General features: G+C 44.3%; 1 protein-coding gene across 3 annotated transcripts in view; it reads right to left on the reverse strand.

Moving 5' to 3' along the window:
* ephb1 (EPH receptor B1) overlaps positions 1 to 26,479 on the reverse strand; it is a 168,137-nt gene that overhangs the window by 114,381 nt on the left and 27,277 nt on the right. For all 3 annotated transcript variants that reach the window (XR_012595862.1, XM_074651199.1, XM_074651198.1), the window contains exon 2: positions 257 to 321. Coding sequence is in view for 2 of the 3 variants with exons in the window: in XM_074651199.1 (XP_074507300.1) it covers positions 257 to 321 (65 nt within the window). In the remaining variant the exon portion in view is untranslated. The remainder of the gene's footprint in view (positions 1 to 256; positions 322 to 26,479) is intronic.

Below are 26,479 nucleotides of genomic sequence, written 5' to 3' on the forward strand. Positions count from 1 at the left end.
CTTAGGTACTGTGTTCTGGGGCTTACGTGGACCCATTATGTCATTAAGTCATTATGAGCGGGGACAGAGAGAAAATAATACCCATAATAGGAGCTACATTGGGCACTACTTAAGTCTATACTCTCATCCTGCCTGGCTTCCTGTCTATTTGTCTGTCTGGCTGTAGATGTTACATATATCTTCGAGTTTGAACATAAACTTCTGAAACAGTTTTTTACCCAGCATGCATATGTGTTGGCAATAATAACCGACTCACCCCAGAATTAGGATACGCAGTCCAGCCCAGTTCAGCTGTGGCCACCCGAGTGTCCATCACGGTCTCTGCAGCCAAGAAAGAAAAAGAGGTGGAGAGAGAGAGGAAGACAGCGGTTAGCCTCGGAAATGCTATTTTGAGTATCATTCCACAGAGTTGAACTGCATTCAAGCCCCAGTGATTGCTTGACACAATCATCGATGAGCAGAGAGAAGATGAATCCGTCACAGCGTTTCATCCATCACTGCTAGACTTCTGTTAAGACAAGAGACACGGAAACAAAGCTTTGGCACTTTGCTGCAAGGAATGTCTGAGAGCCTCTGTCATGCTGTTAAATGCTGAGCTTTGTGTTGCGTTCTCTGTGTGACAGCGTGAAACTACAGTATGTGCATCCTGCCTTTGTTTGTGTGCGTGCATGTATTTGCACGACATGCAGTCATTTGTGGAGAAAAAAAACGAGGGGATATTTTTGTATTTGTCTGTGTGCACATGAGAAACACTATGCATGTGGTCGTGTGTGAGAGCTGAACTTTGTCACATTGTTTACCCAAAGAAAGCGTCACAGATGCAGAGGGAGACCTCCAAGGCCATGGCCGCGGCAGTTTGTTTACTACTAGTGGGGACATTACCTGAATACTAGTTTCCCCAGTACTCTTCACAGGTGGGTTATTGTTTTGCAAGTCCCAAGTAAGTCTCAAGTCTTTGCACTCAAGTCCCAAGTCAAGACAGGCAAGACAGGTAAGTCCCAAGTCAAGTCCCAAGTTAAGACAGGCAAGTTAAGGGTCAAGTCCCAAGTAAAGACAGGCAAGTCCCAAGTCAAGTCCCAAGTCAAGACAGGCAAGTAACGAGTCAAGTCCCAAGTAAAGACAGGCAAGTCCCAAGTCAAGTCCCATGTAAAGACAGGCAAGTCCCAAGTCAAGTCCCAAGTCAAGTCCCAAGTCAAGACAGGCAAATCCCAAGTCAAGTCCCAAGTTAAGACAGGCAAGTCCCAAGTCAATTCCCAAGTCAACTCCCAAGTCTAGACAGGCAAGTCCCAAGTCAAGTCCCGAGTCAAGACAGACAGGTCCCAAGTCAAGTCCCAAGTCAAGACAGGCAAGTCCCAAGTCAAGTCCCAAGTCAAGACAGACAAGTCCCAAGTCAAGTCCCAAGTCAAGACAGACAAGTCCCAAGTCAAGTCCCAAGTCAAGACAGACAAGTCCCAAGTCAAGACAGGCAAGTCCCGAGTCAAGACAGGCAAGTCTCAAGTCAAACCCCAAGTCAAGACAGGCAAGTCCCAAGTCAAGACAGGCAAGTCCCAAGTCAAGTCCCGAGTCAAGACAGACAAGTCCCAAGTCAAGTCCCAAGTCAAGTCCCGAGTCAAGACAGACAAGTCCCAAGTCAAGTCCCAAGTCAAGACAGACAAGGTCAAGTCAAGTCCCAAGTCAAGACAGGCAAGTCCCGAGTAAAGTCCCATCAAGACTGACAAGTTCCAAGTCCTTAACTTTGAGGTTTGAGTCCTAAACAAGTCATTATGCGCTCTTCACCAAATGTGATGCCATTTTATCAACAGGGTAATAATATATTAAATTTACAAAAATCATGAATGCTTTTTAGAATTTGTATTTATTTGTCACAACAAGTTTGTTAAAACAAGTGTGACTGAACTAATCATAAAAAAGATCTGGGGACTTAACTGTCGACCTGCTGGGAATGAACAGTGTTAACGTTAGTTGACTCAGGAAATGAAGGGAAATTAAGTGATTCGTGGCACACATTTGTTAAATAACATATTTTTTTAATCTTTGGTCTTGGGGGAGGATGTCAAATAATTTCAAGTCAAAAGGCTCAAGTCCAAGTGAAGTCATGAGTCACTGGTGCAAGTCCAAGTCAAGTTGCATGTCTTTTTTTATTTTGTCAAGTCAAGTCTAAAGTCATCAAATTTGTGACTCGAGTCCACACTCTGGTACTCTTTGTCAGTCAACCCACAGTTATGAAACACAGACATTCCCAAAGCATTCAGTGTATGTCAGAGCTCTAATGAGAAGGACAAAGATGTCTTGTGTTTCTCTGTGATTTTCTGAGCATTTGCACAAAACCTCAAGATGCACCTTAGATACTGTAACTATACGGCGCGCTGGTTGCAAGCAAAAATGAGACAATAAAATCTTATAACCTCAGAAAGGAAAATCTGCCATAAGGGAACAGTTCAGGGAATATTTTGAATTTATCTATCTCACTTTGGACTTGTATTACACAAGGTGTCTTATCTGGTCCCATATCTATGAAATATAAGACAAAGATTACCTCTTGCTAATCCTCAGTGACACATCGTAGACAAATAAGTCTGGCAGCTCACCCAAGAAGTTTGTCAGCCCCGTTTTGATTAATATCTGCCTTGTTGGCACGCTGAAAACTGGAAACCCGATATAGCTCCAGGAGAGAGGAGAGAAGTATGACAGTTATTCTCTCTCTCACACACACACGCACAGATTTATAGAGTGATGGACTGGATGACACGTTGGCCTTAGCAGTGTAATGATAGATTCATAATTTCCCCAGTAACAGACAGTTTATTCTCTGGTCTAAACCTTCCATCTTACGGAGAGTGAACCGGGGCATATTTCACGCGGTTTTGATGTCCCCTGCCAACATGCCTTCGATTGTGTTTGTTGTGGCAGAGGAGACAGACAGAGGATTGAATGGTATGTCTGGGTGATGATCTGTAGTAGATAAACAGGGTGTGTGTGTGTGTGTGTGGGGATTTTTCAGAGGAACTGCGGTTGCCATGTGTCTTCGACTTGGACATCTTCCACCATCACAGCAAAAACGGTTGGCTAGCGACGCCCACACGTGTTGTTGATAAGGGAGAAATCTCACTCCGACTGAATGCAAAGACACAACCGGCAGACGCCGTGCTCGTTCAAGAAGAGGTTCAGCACCCTCCCTTTACCTACTCCTCCACACGAAGCACGTACCGGCAGCTGTTGCTTATTTGGAATCTGACTGAACTTGCGGGTGATTTAGAAATCATTCCAAATGATAGAGCACTCGAAGCCCGCCGTCTTCTGCAGTTCAAGTGGTCTTGGTAAAAAACAAGTACACAGAGGATGAGTGACAAGCCACCGGTAGGAAAGAAAGAGGCCTTTCATTCTCAATCTCCACTTACTGGGAGAAACTGTCCTCAGACATGAAACCAATTAGCCCAGGTAATTCGGCTGCACACACACACAAGCACTCACACAGATACACATTAAGCCACACACGTGCTGCACACACACACATTCAGCAGCCAACTCAGAGAGCAATTTTCTGTGTACACCTACAGTGACAGGCTTGTTCATACCCGGCTTCCATCAGAGTATTTCAATTTCCCTAAGATTAGCCTTGCCTTGTCTCGTTTCCACAGCCAGCCAGCCAGCCAGCTCCAGCCTGCCTGCCCGCCTGCATGACTTGCTGTCAGCTGGGGAGATAGGAGCATGAAACAGCCCTCAGCGCCAGCCAGCGTTGTGGGGACTGCCAACCCTTTCTCAGGGGAAATCACAGAAGCTTTAGTCAAATCACACAGGCACTTGGTAGGCCATTTTCCATTTCCTTTTAAAAGGAGAGGAGGGTGGGGGATGGAAGGAGGCGCAAGATGGTGAGGGTAGGAGACAAAAAAAAGGTCAAAGGCCCTTGGGAGGGGCGGATGAGCCGTGTCATGTGACCTAATGTCTACCATTAGCAGAATACCAGAGTAGCAGATGAGTAAATGGGGTATGCTAAGTGGTTATTAGCAACAGGGTGGGGCTCGCACACCTGTCCACTGGCACAGGGGATTTGGAGAAAATGTCCCTTGTGTATGAGTGTGAGTTTTAAATGAGCTGTTATGTGGACCATTCATCCATTTAATCATAAGTGGATTTGAAGAGTTTCATTTTAAAACAAGCTGCAACCCACATTAATTAGAGAAGCAGGCACTTTCAAAATTACAAGGGGCACATTTTGGTTTACTACTAAAATTATAAATCATCCTGTGACTTTAGCTTATAAAACAATTAGGTTTCGGAGGAACTAATCATTTTCCTGGACGAATGAGGAAAAAGTACCAAGCAATAATAGATTTTAACAGGTCAAAGATAAGCACAGTTCATAGTATATTTGTGTAGGTATATAGAGCCTATATTGGATACCCTTTTCCTGCCTTTTAGTAAGAGATGTTGTGAATGAGGAAATGGAGTGATTTAATATGACATTTGTGCTTTCTATATATTTATATTTATTTATTTAACTTTTTTTTAATGGCTTCTGGTCCATTTTATATAGGAACTAGGGCTCTCAATCGATTAAAATATATTAATTATAATTAATATATTTTTTATCTGTTCAAAATGTACCTTAAAGGAAGATTTATCAAGTATTTACTAGTCTTATCAACATGGGAGTGGGCAAATATGCTTCCTTTATGCAAATGTATGTATATATTTATTATTGGAAATTAATTAACAACACAAAACAATGACAGATATTATCCATAAACCTTCACAGGTACTGCATTTAGCATAAAAAATATGCTCAAATCATAACATGACAAACTCAAGCCCAACAGACAACAATAGCTGTCAATGTGCTGACTTGACTATGACTTGCCCCAAACTGCATGTGATTATCATAAAGTGGGCATGTCTGTAAAGGGGAGACTCGTGGGTACACATAGAACCCATTATCATTCACATATCTTCAGAGGTCAGAGGTCAAGGGGCTCCTTTGAAAATGGCCATGACAGTTTTTCCTCACCAAAATTTTGCGCAAGTTTGGAGCGTTATTTAACCTCCTTTACGACAAGATAGTATGACATGGTTCGTACCAATGGATTCATTAGGTTTTTCTAGTTTCATTTGATGCCAGTATCTTCACTCTGGCTTTAAAACTGAGCCCGCTACAACCTAAAAATCACAAGTTGCGTTAATGCGTTGAGTGGCGTTTAAACAAATTTGCGTTATTATCGGGTTAACTTTGACAGCCCTTATAGGAACATCTTTCAGGTACAGATACAAATTAATATTTATACATTTTGGGATCAAATATGTGTTTGCTGTAACTGTGAATTTGCATTTTAAGCAGCTCTGATTCATCTCTCCACACTGTATGTGGGTTCCAGTAGTTTAACGCTGGGTTACTCCTCAGCTAAGACCATAAAACCCTCGTAAAAACATTTAGTCCTCCCTTTCCATGGCTCCCTGATTCTGATCGCAGTTATTTCTGACCGCACCTCCCGTTACTCTCTAAGTCATTTGGAAGACAAGGGAAAGACAACAGCTAGCTGTAGTCCCTCATGTTTGGAGGCTAGCCCAGAGTGTTTTCTCCTGCATTCATATTCTGCAACGTCAGCTCCACCTGCGAGCTCCAATAAATTAAACACAGCCAGGTTCACTAGCAGTTCAGTCTGTGGGAAAATTATTAACATAGAGAGCTTAATGTTGACTGTGTCATAAATCAATTGGAAAACAATAGCTTGTAGGTGTCAGGGTAGCTTGCCTTGAATGGATTCAAAGAGCCGCAAAGCCGGGGGTGGGGGGGTGGGGTGTATTGTGACTACATCGCAGAATATTAGTTACTCTAAAACATACAACGGATGCGGGATGGCTCATTGTGTAAGGCTCATTCAAGCTGATACACTGCCAGCGCGTACTATAGTCAAAACCCAGAAGTCGCAAGCCGAGCCAAAACCTAGGGCCTACGGCTCCCAATGCCAGAAAGCACAGCTCCTTCTCATTAGCAGCAAGTGGTAGATCAATACCAAATGGTAGGCTGTTTCCACAGATACAGGGAGAGGGAGGGAGAGAAATGAAATAGCGAGAGAGACTGCATTAAACATTGATGGGGCCTTGCGCTGCGGATCGATAAGGCAGCCCTCTTCACACAATTACACGTCAGCAAGCAGTCGCATGATACATCACATAGACACGCGTGATTACATATTGCTCGGGCCAAAGAACGTCTATAGAAAAAGAGAATTCGGAGAAGAAAGAGCAGCAGGAATGGATCGGCCAATCTCTCCACGCTCTTTGAGCCTTTATGTATGACTTTAATTCTACAGTTTGCAAGTCAGAGTGGCAACATGTCTGTGTAATTCCCCTCCTTTGTGGCCATGTCTGTATGATTGTATGGCTGCTGGTCGATAGAACATGTGCTGAAGCGCCTCTCTGAAGCTCCCTGGCTCCTTTAGTCAATATGGCAGACAATTCTCTGTGGATTTCCTTTCCCACCCCATAACACATCTTTTCCATTCATCTATCCTTTAACCCCCCCACCCCACCCCCACCCCCTCTCTCTCTCCTCCTGTTCAAGGATGCTGGTACACTTTGTAATTCAATGAGACAATCATGTCCAGATGCTGGATGCTGGACTGAGAAGGGCCTTCTACTTTGTGATTGTAGCAACAAACTGAAATAAGATCCGAAGGGCCTTGAACGACATTATTTAAGAGGGGGTTTATCTTTTCTCAGAAATGGAATCAAGATGGGAGGACAAAGGAGAGGGAGATATCGAAGGGACTAGACAGACAGAGATGAAAACGCAAGAGGAGAAATCAGCGGGATTGAAATGAGCACTTAACAATGATGAAGCCCCATGGCAGCCCGCTGAGCCTGGCATCTTAATATGGGGTTGAAAACAAAGTGACAAACAAACAAGAGTAAAGGCTGCTGCGTCTCCCAAACTAATCAGCCGGCCACTCGGGGGATTTATGAATAAAAGGGAACATTTTTGACAATATTTTCTGAACAAATTGTGTGCAAGGTTTGTCACACAGACAGACACTGTTCACTCACTACACTCAGGGAAATCACACAAAAAAAAGATTGTTTATTGGACGGTAGAGGACGAGCTCAACATGGTCAAGCGCAATGAGCTGATTTGAAAACGGTGACTGGGTTTATGGCGCAGCACCACTCCAGGGTAAAAAAGAATATGAAAGGGAGTGATGTCTTTGATTGAGTCGCCGTGTTCAACAGAGAAGACAATCCTTGCGAACACAGATGTGAGACTTTTCTAATCTGCGCCACACTAAAGCTGTGTCACTCATACTGAAGGGTTTTTCGCTTTAAATAGAAGATACAGAGAGTCAACGGAAATACATCAGACGAAATATGTTACTTCTACATCTCCCCGAAGACAGCGATGACAATGTGGCTGATTTGAAAATTGAACAGAAAATAATCTGCCATCCTCTGAGACATTAGCGGGGAGCGATGGGACACACAAGTCCCGCATCGGTGAGCCACAGACAGAATAAATGAACGGTCTCACAAATCACGGATCGCACACACACACAAATGTATTAACAGTGTTCTGGGCTCACAGACACTCTCGCTCTGGCTGAGTGAAAATAACATTTTCAGCATGAAAGAAGACCAGGTCTCGGGGACAAGAGGCGAAGCCAAGAGAGATGAGAGGAGATACAGAAGAGGGGGGGACTTAAACAGAAGCCAGAGAAGTGGGAGCAGCAGCAGATGTTAGGAAGACGATTATTATACACTCAGTATCTGCAGAACCTGATGAAATTATCCGATCATAACGGCAAGGTGACATTCTCTTGGCCTTACACATCTGGGCTGCCACGTCGCATAAAACTTAAGATTCAACCTTGCGGCACTCGGTGAGCAGCCGCACTCTCTTTCCCCCACTGTTAGCTGTTTGTAATTGAGTTGCTGTGGAAGGGGAAGCAGGGAAACACAACAGCCCCCCCTGAGGCAGACAGGTAAACACATTCAATGCACACCCCACCAGAGGCTGCTGGTGACAACGGACTCACGCATCTAATCACATCTGCGTGGTCAGTCGCTCATTCAGCTACAGGCCTGTGACAGAAACGGCACATTTATACGTACATAAACCCCCACTTCACACCTCTCCATCTCTCCTTCTCCCTCGCTCTCTCTCTCCCTTTCTCTCTCCTGGTCAGGGGGAGAGAGGTTAGGCACATCATTTGCATTCATTAACATTACATTAGCAGACAGAGTGATCTTTAGAAACCAGGCTGCCGGAGAGTGTCATCTTTAATTCATCATAACCCCACCGCCCACCCCTCTCTCTCTCTCTCTCACTCTCTCTCTCTCTCTCTACCTCCACCTTCTTCTCCTCCCTCTTTCCTCTCCCACGCATCTCTTCTCCCCCTTAATCCCAGCGCATCCTTTCTCCTCCTCTTCTACGCGCGTTTCTTCCATTTACCGCTGTCTTTCATCTTCTTCACTTCCACCCCTGTCGCTTCTTTGCCTCCTCGCTTCCATTCCTTCCCCATATCTTTCTATTTCTCTCTCTGCCTCTTGTTAATGACAGGCTACAGGAGGGGGGTTTGATTTCTCTTCCTGCATGAGCTCTATGGAGGATAAGAAGGAGAAGGGGACACACCCAAAAACCACACACACACACACCTTATACTGTAAGCATCAGTCTGGGAGGCAAGACTGAGCTGAGGATCTCCAGGCTTTACACAGGGCTCTCTCGTGTGACCCATTGACCTGTGCTTTTTACCAAAGAACTCTTCCAATCAAGGAGGCTCAACACACATACACACAAAAACGCTCAGCTGCAAAAAATATGTGCTTCCTATCTCTTCTTCTAATGCTTGCAAATGGAAAGTAATTTTCTAGCTGACTCGATGTAAAGGAGAGGAAACCAATACTCTTCTACCATTACCAGAGACAGATAGGGAGACACTAACCAAGAATTAGTCTCATCCTATGGGTCAATTAAAATAAACAACCCAATTACTTTTGGCGTAAGTGCAAAAGACTTCCAATTAATCCTCCTCCTCTTCTACACAACATAAGAGGGCAGTAAGGAGCAAACATGGGTAAGAGCTAAACTAGATAATAAAAGGGGCTGTAGAGTCATGTATGTAATGTAAGCTGAGCAAATCTCCAAAATATTTCACAACATGTGTATCAGTTTCAGGCCAAACAGTGGGCGATATTAACATTTCCATGAAAAGGTTAAATTATATCAACATAATCTGGTGAAACACAGTGTTCAGCATTCTGACAAAGGATATGCCATTTCAAATGTCTCGTTTTCCCTCGGCTCCTGACGCACGCAGCAGAAATATGATCGCCCCTCATGTAGATCTTTGGAGTGAGTCTGGCGGTGATGACACCGCTTAGGGAATTCTGCCCGTCATTTAATGGATTCTCACAGGGACCAATCAAAAGGCAGCATTTTTCTGTTGTTGTCCCCCCACTCCCCTACGGTGAAGATAATGCACCTCACTATCCTTTTGGAAAGGAAAATACACACCATGGCATGTGTGTGCGAATACACAGACACAAGCACATGAATTATTAATACACTCACTGACATGCAGCTCCTGGACACATTTGTTTGTAAGATGTTTGAGATTTTTACCTCTTTACCGCTAATTTTAGAAAATATTTTAAAGATGCAGTGTGCAACATCTGGCAGCATCTAGTGGTGAGGTTGCAGATTGCAACCTCTTCCATGTGCCAAGCGTACAGGATGACTACGATCATTCTACGATTCTTATTTTCAGGTGATTATACACTAAAGAAAACATACTGATTAATATTATATTCCATTTCTGCCAATACATCCCCCAAAATGCAACACATTGTTCCTTTAAAAATAAATAGGCCTGTCAATTGATTAAAATATTTAATCGCGATTAATCGCAAATTAATTGCACATTTTTTATCTGTTCAAAATGTAGCTTAAAGAGAGATTTATCAAGTATTTGATACTCTTATCAACACAGGAGTGGGCAAAAATGCTTGCTTTAGGCAAATGTATGTATATATTTATTATCGGAATTTGGAAATCAATTAACAACACAAAACAATGACAAATATTGTCCAGAAACCCTCACAGACTGCATTTAGCATTAAAAATATGCTCAAATCATAACATGGCAAACTCAAGCCCAACAGGCAACAACAGCTGTCAGTGTGTCAGTGTGCTGACTTGACTATGACTTGCCCAAAACTGCATGTGATTATCATAAAGTGGGCATGTCTGTAAAGGGGAGACTCGTGGGTACTTATAGAACCCATTTTCATTCACATATCTTGAGGTCAGAGGTCAAGGGATCCCTTTGAAAATGGCCATGCCAGTTTTTCCTCGCCAAACTTTTGCACAAGTTTGGAGCGTTATTTAACCTCTGACAAGCTACTATGACATGGTTGGTACTAATGAATTCCTTAGGTTTAGTTAGTTTAGTTTCATATGATGCCAGTATCTTCACTCTAGCTTTAAAACTGAAAAAAAAATATCTCATATATCTTTTCTAGATACAATAAAAATGTTTTCTTCAATGTAAAAATGTTAACATTCAAAAAAAAAAGTTTTTTTCGCAATTGTGTATATATTTTCTTACTATTCAAGGTTAATGCTTACATACACACTTATCAGGCTGCCAAACACGTAGTGCAGAGAAACTCAATATTAAACCGTTTATACCACACAGTAATGAGCCCAGGATCTGCTAAGGTTTGCAGACCAGCAGCAGTGGCCGAGCAATAATCCAGATGGAAGCAGCGCTAGCCTCCCACAACCATCACAATACTCATTACTGCTGATATTACCTCGGCCAGCCTGTCTGCTTTTAAGAAACCTGGCAATTTGCTGCAGTAAAATGAGGTAATTACAACTCTTATCAGGCTCCTCACCTTACAAAACAGAATTCAGGGAGAGGGAGACTACTCCCCAACGGTTCACTGGCTGTGGAACAAGGCTCTGGCTGGTTTCCCAATCACTCAGCCACACCCACCAACTGTCATTCATTCTTTCCGCCACTCCCGCTCCTCTTTTCTTTCCAATAAAAGCAGAAATTTGATCACTTTAATGACACAACTAAAAGAGTTCCACGATCAATGCCCCCAAATTAAAAGTGTGGAGTGGCTGACGTGAACCATGAGGGCCAGAGGAGTATCGCTTTACAGCACAACTGAGCCAAAAAACGCTCCCTTGCTCCCAAAATGGAGAATGGAGAAAATTAGTACCAAACTCTGTTTATGTTGGAGGGCTAGCACGGAGGGGAAAAAACGGCAATGTAATTTAACCTTTTCCCATAAGGAGAATGGCTTTGCAATGAAAGTCTATCCACTATAGCTTTGACATTTCTAAACTTCACATGTGAAAGTTAGAAGTTCACCACCTCTGGCTGGCTGGAGACACAAGCAGACTGACGGAGAAGAGCTGTGTCCGGGCCGCACTGGGATTGTGTGAGGCTGACATTTAGAAGTATAAGCTATAGCTAATGGGCCACGCAGGCAGGGTGAGTAAAAGCATCTTTGTTTTTCAAGCAGACCAGAAAACAGTGCTGAGTGAACAAAATGATGTCACTCAATTACCTCCCACTGCAGTCCTTCACTCTGATTAGGACAGTAAGGATTGTCATTAGCACAGTGCGTGTGTGTGTGAGTAGTGTGTGGGGAGAAATCACAAAACTAACTACAAAAATAGAGAGAAATAAAGGAATCAATAAAGTAAATGTCAGATATGTGCACAGTGTCTCTGATGGCATCTCAGTGTGACTCGCCCGGTTGCATTTTATTGCAACTGGGGGTTAGAAGGGCAAAGAAATAGATAGAACCGACTGTCCTTTTCTGTCACACACTTGAACTGAGATAACCATCCCGTAATATGTGGAGCCAGCATCGAGGGCAGAGAGAAACCTACCGAGAGAGACGGAGAGATAAAGAAAAAGAGAAAGCGAAGGAAGAAGGTCTGCGGTTCATATGAAGAGAGATACCGAAGAGGATATGGACGGAGTAATCGGAGAGACGCTGGCGATGGCGAGGGCATCGTGTGGCAGCACCTTGCGTCATCTTATCCACAAATGGATCTAACCTTAGCTGAGCACAAGAGTCGCATCACTTCTTAGAAACCACCTGACCCCATTTCTATCCTGCTGCCTGAATGTACAAAAGACACACTCTGCTTTTGTGTGGTGCCTGCAATATTTATGAACTGTAAAACACAGGAACAAAACGGTCTCACCCTAACACGGACACGAACATCACGCTAACGGGCAGAAAAAAGGAAATGTATAAAAGGGATAAAAAGAACATGTACAAGCACAGAAAGACACGATACATGCGTGCTAACACAGCACCCATTAAACACAGCAGAGCAGCTGCACCTCCGTCATCACCTCCCTCAGAGTCTGACTCAAAACGTTGGGTGGCATGTATTAGGGCAGTCCCCAAAACAACAACTTAAAGGGATAGTTTGGGTGTTTTGAAGTGGGGTTGTATGAGCTACTTATCCAATAGTCGGTGTAGAAGACTGTCCGCATGCCCCCTGCTAAGAGAAACAGACAGGAGTTACACACACAGAAGCAAAGCAATGTACTTTCTGTGGACGGGGCTGGCAGCAAAATGTATTTTAGCCACCTAAAAGAAAGGCCTACATAAAAAAAAAAAAAAAAAAATATTCTTAATATAGCGTACACTTAAACTGATATTGATTTTTTTAAGGTGGGCCTTTCTTTTAGTTGGCTAAAAAACGTTTTGCTGCCGTCCCCGCCCACAGCAGTACATTGCTTTGGTTCCGTGCCATAACTCCTGTCTGCTTCTCCAAACTCCAGGCGTGCCAACTGTCATCTACTGTAGGTAACACACCGACTATCGATAAGTACCTTACAAGCCCACTTCCAAACACCCAAACTATCCCTTAAATACGTATTATCCTCTGTTACTGTTAGTTTCTCCCCAAGAACAAGGCAATGTAGCACTGGAAAGTAATAAAGAAGACTGTGTTCGAGGCGTAAAGAGGCAAACACCAGCTAGCTATACATCCAATCTCATTAAACGCTGTTGTTAACTGTGTTTGGATGCACCTCAGAATTGCCCTGAATAATTCCCCCACCGGCAGAGAGAGAAACTGACGAGAGAGCACAGCAGAGAGCGGCAGAGAGAGAGAGAGAGAGATAGAGCCTTGAGGGTTTGACGCCGTGCTCTCCCTCCATCTCATCTGTGGCAGTAAAAAGAACAACCTTCAACCACCTTGAACCCACTGGAGCTGAATTTCAATAAAAGTCAAATTATCACCCTCGCCCATGGGGCTCGGGAAAAGGCACTAAGCCTGAATTGACTGTGCATATAAGACGATTTAACAGTCATATGGAAGTGTGAGTGAGTCAATCATATGACGCACTTCTATTTCTCACCGAGAGGGAGTCTCGGCGGTGAGCGGCGGTTAGTGTACCCTGTCGAGAGAGGGTGCCACTGGGATGGATCACTGATTGTTTTCCACGAGTGTGAGCGTGTGTGTGTGTGTGTGTGTGTGTGTGTGTGTGTGTGTGTGTTCGCCAGCACATATGCCAACATGCGATTGGGAAAGTGTTATTCAATTTAGCTGCTGTTCTCCCTTGACCGACGTAGTGAGATCCAGGTAATTGATGCCTCAGTTTGGTATTCCCCAGCAGCGTGCACTACACCACGGGGACAGTGCTGGCTAAGCCGGTGCGAATGAGAGGAAACGCACGGTGTGATCTCACTCCCTTAACCGCGAATGAGGTGTTCTTCTGGGATCTCGTTAGTGCTGCTCCGCCACACACCAACACCACACATACATAAGCGGAGAATACATCCCAAGAGTCTGACTAAACTATTGGCGACCGCAAACATTCTCAGGTTGAGATCACCTCTCATTCTCCCTCCCTTCATTCCTCACCATCTATCTCCATAAAAAATGCCAGTGGCCTCTCCAATGCCTCCAAGCAAACACAGTGCTTTCCATTAAAAGCACACACTAAATCCACCTTCTTGCAGCATATGCTCACATGCCTGGGGAAGTCTATATATTTTTGGAGATGGGCTTTGTTTTTCCTCCGGGGCTTCGCTGGAGTCTGTGCATTCAGCAGTGGGGGAATAGCAGATAGAAAATAGTCCTGAGGCGAAAGGAAAAACTTTCAGCAGAGGATCTTGACCTTCTAGTACGGGGCTGACAGAGGCGGGTGAGGCTCTCCAATGAGAATCAGGAGCGAAGGAAGGAAAGAGATAATTTTTACCTCCGGGGAGTATGAGTGAGACAGACCTTTTTGAGTATATTTATCTGGAGGTCTCTCATCCTGCAGTGGAAAACAGTGCCTGCCCTCTCTGTGCTTTTCAGTGCTTCTTTAGAGTCGGGCAGTGGAGACCATAAAAAGAGGGAAAAAAGGCTGATTCTTTTAGTTTCCGGGGAGGAGTTTGTGTTTGATGTCCCTCCATTTGATGCTGCTGCTGTTTTTTTTTATTTCCACCATCAACCTGCCCACTCTTTTCCTTTGTTTCCTCTTTTTAATCAGTCTCTTTATCTCTCTTCTTCCTCCGAGCTACTCTGAATGCTAAGCCACAGCTCGGTGAAACGCTGAACTCTTCTGGGAGAGCAAATGTTATTTCACACACATTACATTCAGTCTGTTTTGCCACAGGGAGTGTGTTGGTAATTTTGAACTCGTGCCACCCACCACCCACACAAATACACGCAAACACTGTATCTGACCTCATCTGATTTGGCACCTAGGATGCCCGGGTGCTTGAGCTCTGGCCCGGAACGCAGCCCCCAAATGTCACAGCTGTCCAATGACACCAGTGGGGGAGCGCAAACATCAGCCATCCCTCTGGCCCTCTCTGCTCTCTCTTGACAGTAGCAGTGCCAGTACTAGCTGTCATCTTTTAGGCAACATCCACCAACATTTCTCTTTTTTTTAACCTGCCATTTCGAATCTCCCGATCCTTCTGTTGATCGCTGATGTAACGGAGACAACATAGGTGGATCAGAGGGCGAGTTCTTGGATGCGGTAAAACAGCCTGTGGGTTACCCTCTCAGTTAAAGCTCTGCCAGCCAGAGGAAAAGCAGAAAGCTCCCAGGCAGCGCTGTACTCGACAGCCCCGCCAGATGAGGCTGTTTGCTGGTGCGACGTGAGGCGTGCTCCAGAAGTCAAAGTGTGACACTCTGCTCGCTGCTCTACAGCGGTGAAGCTAAAGAGCTGAGACGCCTCGTTAAATATGTAGAGCCGCCGACCCATTTCAAGCTGTTCCTTTACTTCACGCGCAAGAAGCGGCAACAGCAAACACTCGCTCACTGCTCGCTTTGCCGAGACACACACACATGCACAAATACAAGCAGCGAACACAGCTATAAAAGCTGCTCCGAGCTGGTAAATTATTTCTCCAGTTGTATGTCACTGGGTTAGAATAGATGCAGGTGTTTGTCCTGTGTGGGTGTGAGTATGTGCTGCTAGTGTAAATAGCTCTGATGGGAGATACAAGTGGTTTGCAGGTGTTTGGGTCAGCAACCCGTAAGGACCTGCTGTATTTTAGATGAAATGGCAACAGTGTTTGCGTTGGAGGGAGTAAGTGCACCTTTGGGTGTGTTGTGTAGGAGAAAGAAAGTGTATATACTGTAACACTCAGATGCTTGGAGGCCAAGACTGGAATTTACTGTACTTCTGCATGCCAAAACGTTTAGACAATAATAGCTTATATAACTCTATCCATCCAGTCCTCATGTAAATCGTACACTGAAACATAAAAAAAAAGCTGGATACACAAGCGGCGGCATATTGATCCAGAGAAGCAATGATGACTGCAGGTGTTCCAGTCATCTCTGCCATCGACCTGCATTGTGTTGAAAGAGGCGAGCCAGAGAGACGGATAGGAAAAAGAGCCAGGGAGGTTTCATTACAAATGTTGAGTAGAGCAGAAAGGCTCTGTCTCATTCCCGAAAAGAAATTAACACTCAGCCCATGGGGTTCAACAACTCTTTGGCACAAGATTTGCGTAAAGCGTGCCACTTCAATCAAATATGAATACAAAGAAGCAGACACAGTTTTTGATTTTTTGGCAAATATAAAAATCTTGGACCGTTTTTTGCTCTCTCATACACACACACACATTTTACATAAATTTGACCATTGTTATGCCAACAATGATAATGATTCGTGTTCCCTGCAGATCTTGAATAGGTTGAAAAAACCTCTGAGGTAGGAGACACTAAAACCATCCACTGCTATCCACACAAATGAGTGGGCCATAATTTCTTCCAGGCAAGTTGACTTAAAGGAACGGTGAGTAACAATTAGGGGGATCTATTGGCAGAAAAGGAATATATTAATAACAAGTATGTTTCTTTAGTGTATAATAACCTGAAAGTAAGAATTGTTGTGTTTTCGTTATCTTAGAATGAGCCGTTTATATCTACATAAGTCTGTAAATGAAAAATAAAAAAAAAAAAAAAAGCCATGTTTCTACAGAAGCCCAGAACAGACAAACCAGACTCTTCCTGCTTGGGCCGGAGTCGATAACGTTACTCGCTCCCGTTACTCGCTCCCGTCGCCGCCACTCTCTCTCTCTTGCTTCATTACTCATTTCCCACATACACACACACACTCTACGCTATGGGTCTGCTCCAAATGACCTACGCTACTCTTACAACAACTGGCTCTAGAGAGGGCCATTCACGTTTTCACGTTGGCCACCGTATAGCTCTCCAACACGCTTGGCACACGGGAGAAGTTGTAATCTGCAAAGTCACCGCTAGATACCGCCAGATCCTGCCCACTGTTCCTTTTAAAAGGTTCTTTCTCAATGGCAATGATCACTACTTTACAAAGAAAGTTATTTAAATTAATGAGTGATAAGGCAGGGCTGTCATTGTAATACGTTCAAATGAATTCAAGTGCAACACACACAGCCTAATCTGTTGCAGAATTAACATTGTTCAGGTCATTATTAGTGGTGCCTCCACTGCACCACTTTTTTTACTCCTCTTTGAAACTGAATATAATTTAGTTGTGGAATAAACACGACATTTGAGGACCTCATCCTGCGCTTTGGGAAACACTGATCAACATTTTTCACCATTTTCTGACACTTTATAGACCAAACAAGCCCCCTGTTAAAGTTTAAAGTACGGCTTGTTGTGCTTTTACCCAGTGAATTTTGAATTCAAACACATAATTACATATTGACTCTTTTTTCTTCCCACGGTAGCTCGAGTTTCAAATAAAAAAGCCCTAATGCGTCATGGCGATATCAGTTTACAGATATTGTTAAGGAGGAAACTAACTCCCCATATCTGCAGTACGTGTATGCCATAATACTCATGAGCAATTGAAAAACAAAACACGATGTACCTTTAGTCGTAAGCTCGGTACATACAGCAGTTGCACAAATGCGATAAAGAACAAAACACTGTGCGCGACGGTGGCAAGAACATAGATTTCACCCACTATTACAAAAGGCAATTTTCCAAATGTTTGCCAGTATACACAGCACATTTCAACAAAACACTTTTGCTCAGGCTTTAAGTGTATGCTGAGCAAATATGACTACCATTTCATGAAGTGTTTGTTATCTGCGGTGGTGCCGTTATTAATGTAGATGGGTGTTGGAATGACTCCCGGAGAGTTTTCACACACTACCACTCCTCTTTTCTCCTCCCCAGGGGTGTTGTTAGCCCGTGTGTCCCCAGACAGCTCGCTCCACATAATGAGGCTGACAGACCAAAACAAACACAGGTACAGAGCACAGGTAAGAAAAAAAAAAAAACAGCAAGAGCCAGAGGAGATGAAGGAACGAGGCGGGCAACTCGCTATCTTTGGCAAGACCTATGGCTACTGCTGTGGTGGCTGTGGCTGGCTGGGGTAGAGTATGAGTCATCCCCTGCCTTTTGCATCCCCGTCCCGCTTTTTTTCCGCTCCGCTGTACACAGATGCAGTTGGTCATGGTCTCTGTAAAGGCACAGGGCGATAAATTGATGGAGAGATAATGCACTGTGCTATCTCTTCTTTCTTTATTCTCCCTTTCCTTATTGCTTCTATCTATGTCCCTCTCCTTCTTCTTCTCTCTCTCTCTCTTTCTCCCCAGGTGTGCCGGAGCTACATGATGAACAGAGCCACAGTGTCTGCGGTCTCTAATGGGGACGTTATGCAGGAGGACGGGAGAAGTGCTCGCACCGGGTTCGTAAATCACAAACTCCCGTAGAGAGACTCACTGCAAGGCCTCACTGCTCCACTAACCCTGCTACGGAGACGCGCATATAAATGGGAGAGAAAAAAAGCACACATATGCAAACACATTGAGTATTTTGCATACATAGACACATGAATATAGATACGCACATCTGCACTGCACAGCCCATTTACCTGACCTCCAGCGCGTAGTCAACGTTTGCCATGTAACTACCGGGACACAATTCACTTACATTTGTCCGGCGACGGCACCTCTGCCAACAGGACAGTGCGCTACACCGGAGCTGGTGTCAATGTGATTGAAGTTTGACAGAGCAGTTAAAGCATTATTAGTGCTCCCTGTCACAGCCCAGCACACACAGAGGCCTGCCGGTGCCACAGGTGAGGTAAACACAGGCCCCATTTAGCATATTACCCATCAGTCAACACGACAGGGAAAGCAGATAAAGAAATGCACACCCACTGCGAGTGGGAAAACAAGCACTCCAGCGCTGCCCCGTCTCACGAGGAGGGCTATATGGAGGTCTTTTGTGTGCACAAGGCAACCCACACACACACATACACCCGCACACACAAAAATACCACGCAGCAGAGGATGCTTCTATGCACACACACACACAGGTTGATGACAGAAGAGGCATTAACCCGAAGTGAAATATCTCCAGGAGATGCCTCACATAGCTAATTGACTGTGATGAGCCAGCGCCAGCACGCCTTGATGCTTTCTTTTTTTTCCTTTTCTTATTTATCCCTCAATTTCCACTTTATCTGCACAAAGATAATCTGGAGAAAATCCACAAAATTGGGTATTTTCTTCTATGTGATTCATAAGCCACAAATCCTTGGAAAGATCCCCAACTGCTGATGCGTGGCTTATTGCTACTACAAATATGCTAATCTGAGAAAAAAATCTGAGATGAGGAATTTGATTTATTATCTCTGGCGCCTCACAACAACATGCTCCGTTTGACACCTGCGATGATGGCGGTGAAAGAAAATGTCAACTCTCAGTCTCAAGACCATTTAGGGGTAAAAAACCTGGCCAGTTAAGGTACGGGTAACAGTCATGGGAGGTAGCGCACACCAACAATTGTAAGCTTTTAACAGTTAGCGTGTTGCCAAGAGGCGGGGGGCCATGATGTGGCAACAGGGGCTTAGCCAACAGAGCTGTTTGGACTAGAAACAGACAGCTGGCACGGTGGTAGGGAGACCCGTTTAAATGCTCTCTCCTCAGGAGGCCATGAACCAGGTTGACCTTCGCAGACTCAGTCAAATGTAGACATAACTATATACAAACACATCGGGGTATTCTGAAGTAACTGGCAGACTGCAGGAGCCTTTTGGGTTGCATTGTGCTTTTCAATTGTGTCATAATGGCAGACAAGAGGTAGGTTAAACAAACAATAGAGTGAGACAGGCTGACAGAGCGATTGATAAAGCGGACAAAAGGGAGACGGCCGTATACTCTCACTGCAATGTTTACACGCTCTGCTGCTGGTATTTGTCTTACATCTTTGAAATGGCATGAAACAACCTTTATCCAGCGCGATTCCTCCCTGAAGATAATGGATTGTGAGCACAAAACCTCCTCCTCAAACCCCGGTCATCTGCCCCCTTCCTCACTTCCCATCATCAACACACACACACACACACACACACACACACACACACAGAAGCGCAGACAGAGACACAAACACACACACCTCTGTCAACACTCCCTGAGGCAGTAGTGTTAATTCCTCTCAGCCTATTCTCAGTCGCCAGCGGAGCCTCGCTGCCAGATTAACCTTTGCTCCCGCCACAGATCTGTTTTTCAGTGGGACCGGCAGTCGGACAGGGGCCACGGCTGGCAGATAGTAACTCATTGTCAGGACACTGTCAGCGCTGCATTAGCGGCTTTTGAAGAGAGGGACTGTTGACGTGGGCTGGGTGCCAGCCGAGAGGAAAAGCAGGCCTACTGCCCCACACAGCACTTAACCTGACCTCTCCCCTCAGGATGTGGGGAGTAGGGTGGAGGAGTGTGTGTCGCTGTGTGTGTGCACTATAGTGTATACCTGCGTTGTGGTGGTTAGAATAAAAGTGTTTTCTCTGTGCTTGAGCAAGTGTGTGTTTTGGCTGCGGATAAATCCCAAATGCAAGAGAAAGAAAAACAATACTGGCACTTTCTGGTGCACACAATGTGCGATCCTGTTTTCCCCATTCCCCCCTGTGGTCTGTGTTACATTTACCAGAGGAAAAGGTCACATGTCATAGTAAATGTAATGAGCGTGTTCTGGGGAAATACAGCCACTGGCACTCGAGCTGCACAGTTAAAACAGGACTTCAAAATAGTGATAAAATCTCAAGTAAAAACACTGAACTTTGCTTTTATTAATTCTTCACACACCTCGGCAGAGTCACATGTGAAACCAAAGGCTTCAGTTAGGATCTGTGGTTGAGCTGATGGTTCGACCCACATGTGCATCAGTAGAACTATGCCGCAAGTAAAACCATAAAGAATCAATTGGTTGTGAAGTATTTGTTTTGCTGTCAAAAATCAATACTAAATGCCTTTCACCATTATCAATGGAATACACTTACAACACTCACTGACTGTTCTACATTCTTACTTACAGCTTTCACTTAAGACAAGTGTTGTGTTGCAGTAATGGAGAAATAAATCGCTTAGACTTTCAAACACGTCTTTCGACTTAATAGACTAGAACGGACTTCACGGAGTAGAGAGAGAGAGAGAGGGAGGGAGAGACAGCGAGAGGGTGATATATATACACGATAAAGAGACAACATGATAGAGCTGCTCAACTGCTTTGCTACAAATTTGATAAGATATTGACCTTTTAACCGAGCTGCCGCACGCAGCAAATGGCACAATGAAAAACAAATTTCCTGCAAGCGAATAATGGTCAGAGGCCAGTTCCACCTGCCATAGCTCCACTCCTGCAAAAACCCGGTTTAAATGGCTTATAATGTGGCGGAGGGAGGGAGGGAGGGAGGAGGAGGAGGATGAAGGGGTGGAGGGACGGAGCGGGAGCAGCCGCCGGCAGCTTTGTACCCCATTGTGTGGCTTGAATAACACGGAACGGCAAGATAGCGCCAAACAAAAGCGGAACAGGAAAAGGCCATTGGAGAGTTCCTTTTCAACAGCCTCCGCGTCTCGCTCGTTCTCCCCCCCACCCCCGTGGCACCCAGGTGAGTCTTCCCTGCTCTGCTGCTAACCAAGTGAAAAGCCATTCCTGCCGAGGACATTCCCAGGTGGGTAATGTACTCTTTACAGCACCTTATTCTCAACTAAGAGCAGGCAGGGGGCTGCAAAGTCATGAAAGTGAACTGCTCTTAACAACTAGGCCCGGCCCAGATATTGAGCAGGCAGGATGTGGGACTTGCCGGGCGGGCGGAGAGAAGGCTGTGACTGAAAAAGCGATTTGGGTTTTAATGAAGCGCTGATGAATGGGTCTCAGACCTCGGCAGCTATAACTCAGAGCCCAGGCGGAGACACACGCCTGGCAGGGCTAAGAGCCGCACACTGCTGGTTCACGGCAGGGTCACAGTACCCTCACACTTCTTCTTAGCCATGGACTAGATAGACATGACATATTGTCAGGTTTGTAAAGCAGCAAAATGGTTTAGTTTTGGTTTGTTCAGAACATAGTTTTTACAGGCCACTGTGTGGGTATGAGCAGATATGTGCAAGACTGGGTGGGGGAGTAGATTGTATGTGCATGTAAAACCCAGTCATGCAGTCAAGAAGCACATTAAATGTTCAGATTGATATGTCAAACCCACTGAACAGCATCATATAAAAAACCCTGGGCCACGTCTAAGCAAGACCTCAGGCCTGTACCGCATTACAAAGAATATAGGAAAGTCAAAGCGCATTATGTTTATTATGCTTCTTGAGTTACGGCATCATTCATAGTCTTTCCAATAAAAACGTCACAATATTGCTCTTAGTCTTATACGCATACGATTCATTTTCCCATTTTTTGCTATGAGCGGCTGTGTAGACTGTAAATATGGAACTGTGGAGGAAATGCTCTTGATATTTCTGACAATGAAAGATGTCCCAGTTTGTTACCACATATCCAAAGTAAAGACGTGTGAAATTGTGGCAAATTTGAACACCAAGATATGGATAACAGGATTAAATTCATCACTGGGTGGTGGTGGTGGTGGCCTTGTCAAATGTGACACGTAAAACCTGTAAACTCATCAGCTGAAAAAGCTACTGTAATGAAGTACAACAGAAAACTGCCTCTGTGCTTTTATTTGTAATGGATTTTTGAAGAGTGGATTAAGGTACTGTTGCTGTTTTTGTTGGAATAACTGTACACCCAAATGAAATGTCACACTGAGGAACTTGATTGTCGCCCTGCTGTCGACGAACATTCTGCATTATTGCCCATTGGTTTGATGAAACGGCTTTACCGTCTACAATCGTAGCACTGCCACTTATACGGCTTAATTATGCTCATCTGCCTCACTGCCCCCTTGATATCGACTTTGCACCATGCAGATTAACCAGTGGCTGTCAGTGGCACGCTGTACACAATATAGGCAGCCAGGGAGCCCTCTACAAAGAAGTGGCATGAGTTGATCTCAACAGCAATTGGCTCACAAAGCTCACTGTAGCTCCCAGGGCTCAGAGTATCAAGAAGAGGCCAAAGCTTCCATGTGCACAATTTACAGAAGAAGTAGAAGACAAACAGCAAACTAAAAGTCACAGAGAATGTTTTTTTATTCTGTTATGTAACATGTTTTACTTGTGAAATGAACAAGTGGGAAGCCACTAGAGACTGCTAGCAAGGAAAACAAGTTTGCCACTTGGCTGCATTACTTATAAGGAAAGGGAAATATTGGCCAGCACACACAACAAGACAGTTGTAGATATTTCACAATAGGTTTGTGCCTCAGCTGTGATGAAAATAGGAAGAAGGGTGATGGAAAACCTACTGTAACCAGTGGGCAACCTCCAGGTCTGTAAAGTGAAGCCAATGCGGAAGTGCCTTACTTGCATTCTTTCTGATAGCCAGCAGGGGGCGACTCCTCTGGTTGCAAAAATAAGTCTGATTGTATAGAAGTCTATGAGAAAATGACCCTACTTTTTACTTGATTTATTACCTCAGTAAATATTGTAAACATGAGTTTATGGTCTCAATTGCTAGTTTGAAGTCTTCTCCAATACAGCATGATGTTCATTTAGTAAATTATGGTCCCATTTAGAGTCAAATAGACCATAAAGCAGGGTATGCTTTTGGGCGTCGCTACCTTGGGATTGACAGATCGCTACCACGGCGTTGTCCGGTCGGAGAGTTTGTGTGTTTGCAGTTCATTAAAGTTAACTATAACCTTTTTGGTCACCTGAAAATAAATGTCTTATTCAGCGTTAGGTTGTACTTAGCTCCACCCTCTCGTGTCACTTCTGGTTGCAAAATAATGTTCTTACTTTCCAACAATTTAAGCAGCATGTTTTCTATAATTAATATACCGTATTATTTAATGATGCTCTTCTACAGCTGCAGGTAAATTAATTTGATTTTATTTGTCAGTGAAGTTGACAGACAGGTCTGTATTTCTGCACAGGGTTTGGCTTTTTCCGTGGCTGTATAAGTTATGATATACATCCATAACTGTACTGTACCATTACTGCATATGCATGAGCACACACACACACAGTTACACACTCATATGCACTCACTTGGATGAAACTTTCCAGTTTCCACTTTTAATCATAAGCTACCATATGTCTCCTTTCTGTAGATCCCCTGCGGCCTCGCTCCCAGCCAGGCAGGCAGCAGAGCTTTTGGGGAGTCCACCTGTGATGGTTCCAAAATAAATCCAGCGAGCATCTCAGCTGCTGTGCTGAAAACCCTCTCCACTTGGTTTCACCGTGGCCTAAAGCCAGTACTGAGAGTCAAGCTCGGTTCAGAAAAGACGCAGAGGACAGGCTCGCGAATAGTTAGTAATTAAACTCTTCCCGCTGCAGTGCTTTGTTTTTCCTCCAACTGTTTCTCTTTTCTTTTTTGCCTCGCAGACCAAAACATACATACCCTCCTCCGTCTAAAGGACGGAGCAGACTGGCAAGCAGAAGGAGAGGTAGATCGCGCCGAGGCTATCAGGGATTCCAACACAAACCTTGGACACCTTTACTGTGCAGCACCTGTGCCAGCAGCAATGCACATCTGCCTTGCATCTGCTCATTACAGGTGATTAGCGAGATGATGTGGTGTATTCTCCACCTTCTAAATGCTACCCTGCAGTAAAAGTACCTGGTGTCTCTCCACATTATAAACAGCACTTACCGAAAACATACCATTTAGAGATAAGGGGCGTGTTGGAGACAAAATGTGTGTAAAAATCATGTTCCCCATCTGTCCTGTTATAGGCAAACACATACTGTTGTTGCTTTTTCTTTATGCATGGCCTTGGTATCCGAACTCCTGGGTGGGCTTAAAAATAACCTGTCAGACATTACACTTACATCACAGCAAAAATGACCCAACAGGCAAACAAACACACGCAAGACTGACTCAATGATCAGCCCACATGCCTACGGAAGACGGCATACCAGAAAACAGCTCCTAGCTTCAGCAAGTGAAGCTCCAAACATTTTATTTATACATGGCCTGAGCTAGATAGTTTCAAAAATCCACGAGATTCTGTTTTCTCTTTCCTGTTTCCTCTGAAGGGACATGAGTTCAGCCACAAGGGGGGACGTGCAAAGCATCCATCTTTCGGATTGTTTGGCTAAGTGACGGGGACGAGAAAGACAAAGCGAGTGTGGCAAATATCCAAACATTCAAATGTCAAATTCAGTTCGATTAAATACATTCAGGTGTATGTGTGTGTGTGTGTGTGAGAGACAGTGTTGACCAAGAAGACAAAAGCAAACTCTATCAGTATTCCTATAAGGACAGTGAGAATCAGCTCTATTAACATAACCATTTACAACAACAACGAAATAGAGCGCCGAGTTGAGATGTGAACTCCAAATTGAGAGTCACAGACAACCAATGGCGGGTAATTTGCAAATAATATCAGTAATTGAAGCAATTAACTTTGTTTTGTTGTGGAAAGGAAACCATTTAGACGCTCATGAACACACACAAACACGCTCTCAGACACAAACACAAACATACCTTTAGTAGGGTGCAGGATGAGGAGGCTGCAGCTACAGCTCACAGTGTGTCTTTTATTTATATCCAATGCTAAAAAATCAGCGTCTTATATATAGGTATGGACAAAAGGCCACTTATTATTCAGATTAATAATTAACAAACTGTTAAAAGGCGTTCCAAAAAGCCTTGTCGTCTGTCATTTCCACAGTGTACCAGATGGTGGTCCTCTCACTCCTTTGTTAACACATTTTTCTATTGTGTTATTTCTGTGTCTGCTATACCTCCGTCTACCAACAGACAGATGAGTCCTGCTTGGACACAAAGCAGGCAAAAAGCATCCGCCCTCTCCTATTCCCCACAATGGCTGCTCGGATAACTAGCTCGCAGGCTTTCATGCAGTGATGCAAATCTCTGCTGCCCAGTCTTCAGGGTGGATTGTTCAACACACCTGCTGGAATGGGAAGGCCTACAATCAAAACAATGCCTCATCAGACAGTTCTGACTGAATTCTGATGCGAGACTGGGAGAAGCAAAAGCCTTAAGTTATGCATATGTTTGTCATGGAGGAGTAGCCAGCTTTCCAAAAATAGCTGGCAGTGACAGCACCATTTTATGCTGCTGTTTTTCATGTCGTCTTTTCAAAAGTGAGAGGCATAGAAACGAGGGGACTGCGTAGAAAGTATATTATTTATATCTTTTGTGTTACAAGACATTTATTCCTGGTTTTAAGCATCTATCATTTACAGACTTTTAAAACCTTTTCGGTCCATTTTTAGGTTGTCAAAAGAGTCGTTATGTTATACTTGGCATTCTGTTTAAGCGCATGAATGGAAGTCCAAAAATAATACAAGACAGTGAGACAGACAGATAGATGGAGTGGCAACACACAGAGGCTACACGCTAACAAACAACGCTGGCTCATATTATAATTGCCTTGATGCAAAATCTTGCTTTTATCTCACAGCAAGGGAGATCCTCTCCCGTGGGCGTTAAGTAGAAATTCTCATTGCAGGATGCATCCCTGGATGTGAGCAGCTTGTGTAGTGCTACATTACAGACAGGAGGGCAATTCTACTTATGAGCCTCGTTATGTTTGTGTAACGCTCAATGAAAGAAAAACAGGAACAGGTAGCAAGTGGAGACTGTGTTGTACATAACTCAGCAAATAAAGACCCTGGATCT

The sequence above is a fragment of the Sebastes fasciatus genome, chromosome 11 (genome assembly GCF_043250625.1).
Source record: "Sebastes fasciatus isolate fSebFas1 chromosome 11, fSebFas1.pri, whole genome shotgun sequence".
NCBI lineage: Eukaryota > Metazoa > Chordata > Actinopteri > Perciformes > Sebastidae > Sebastes > Sebastes fasciatus.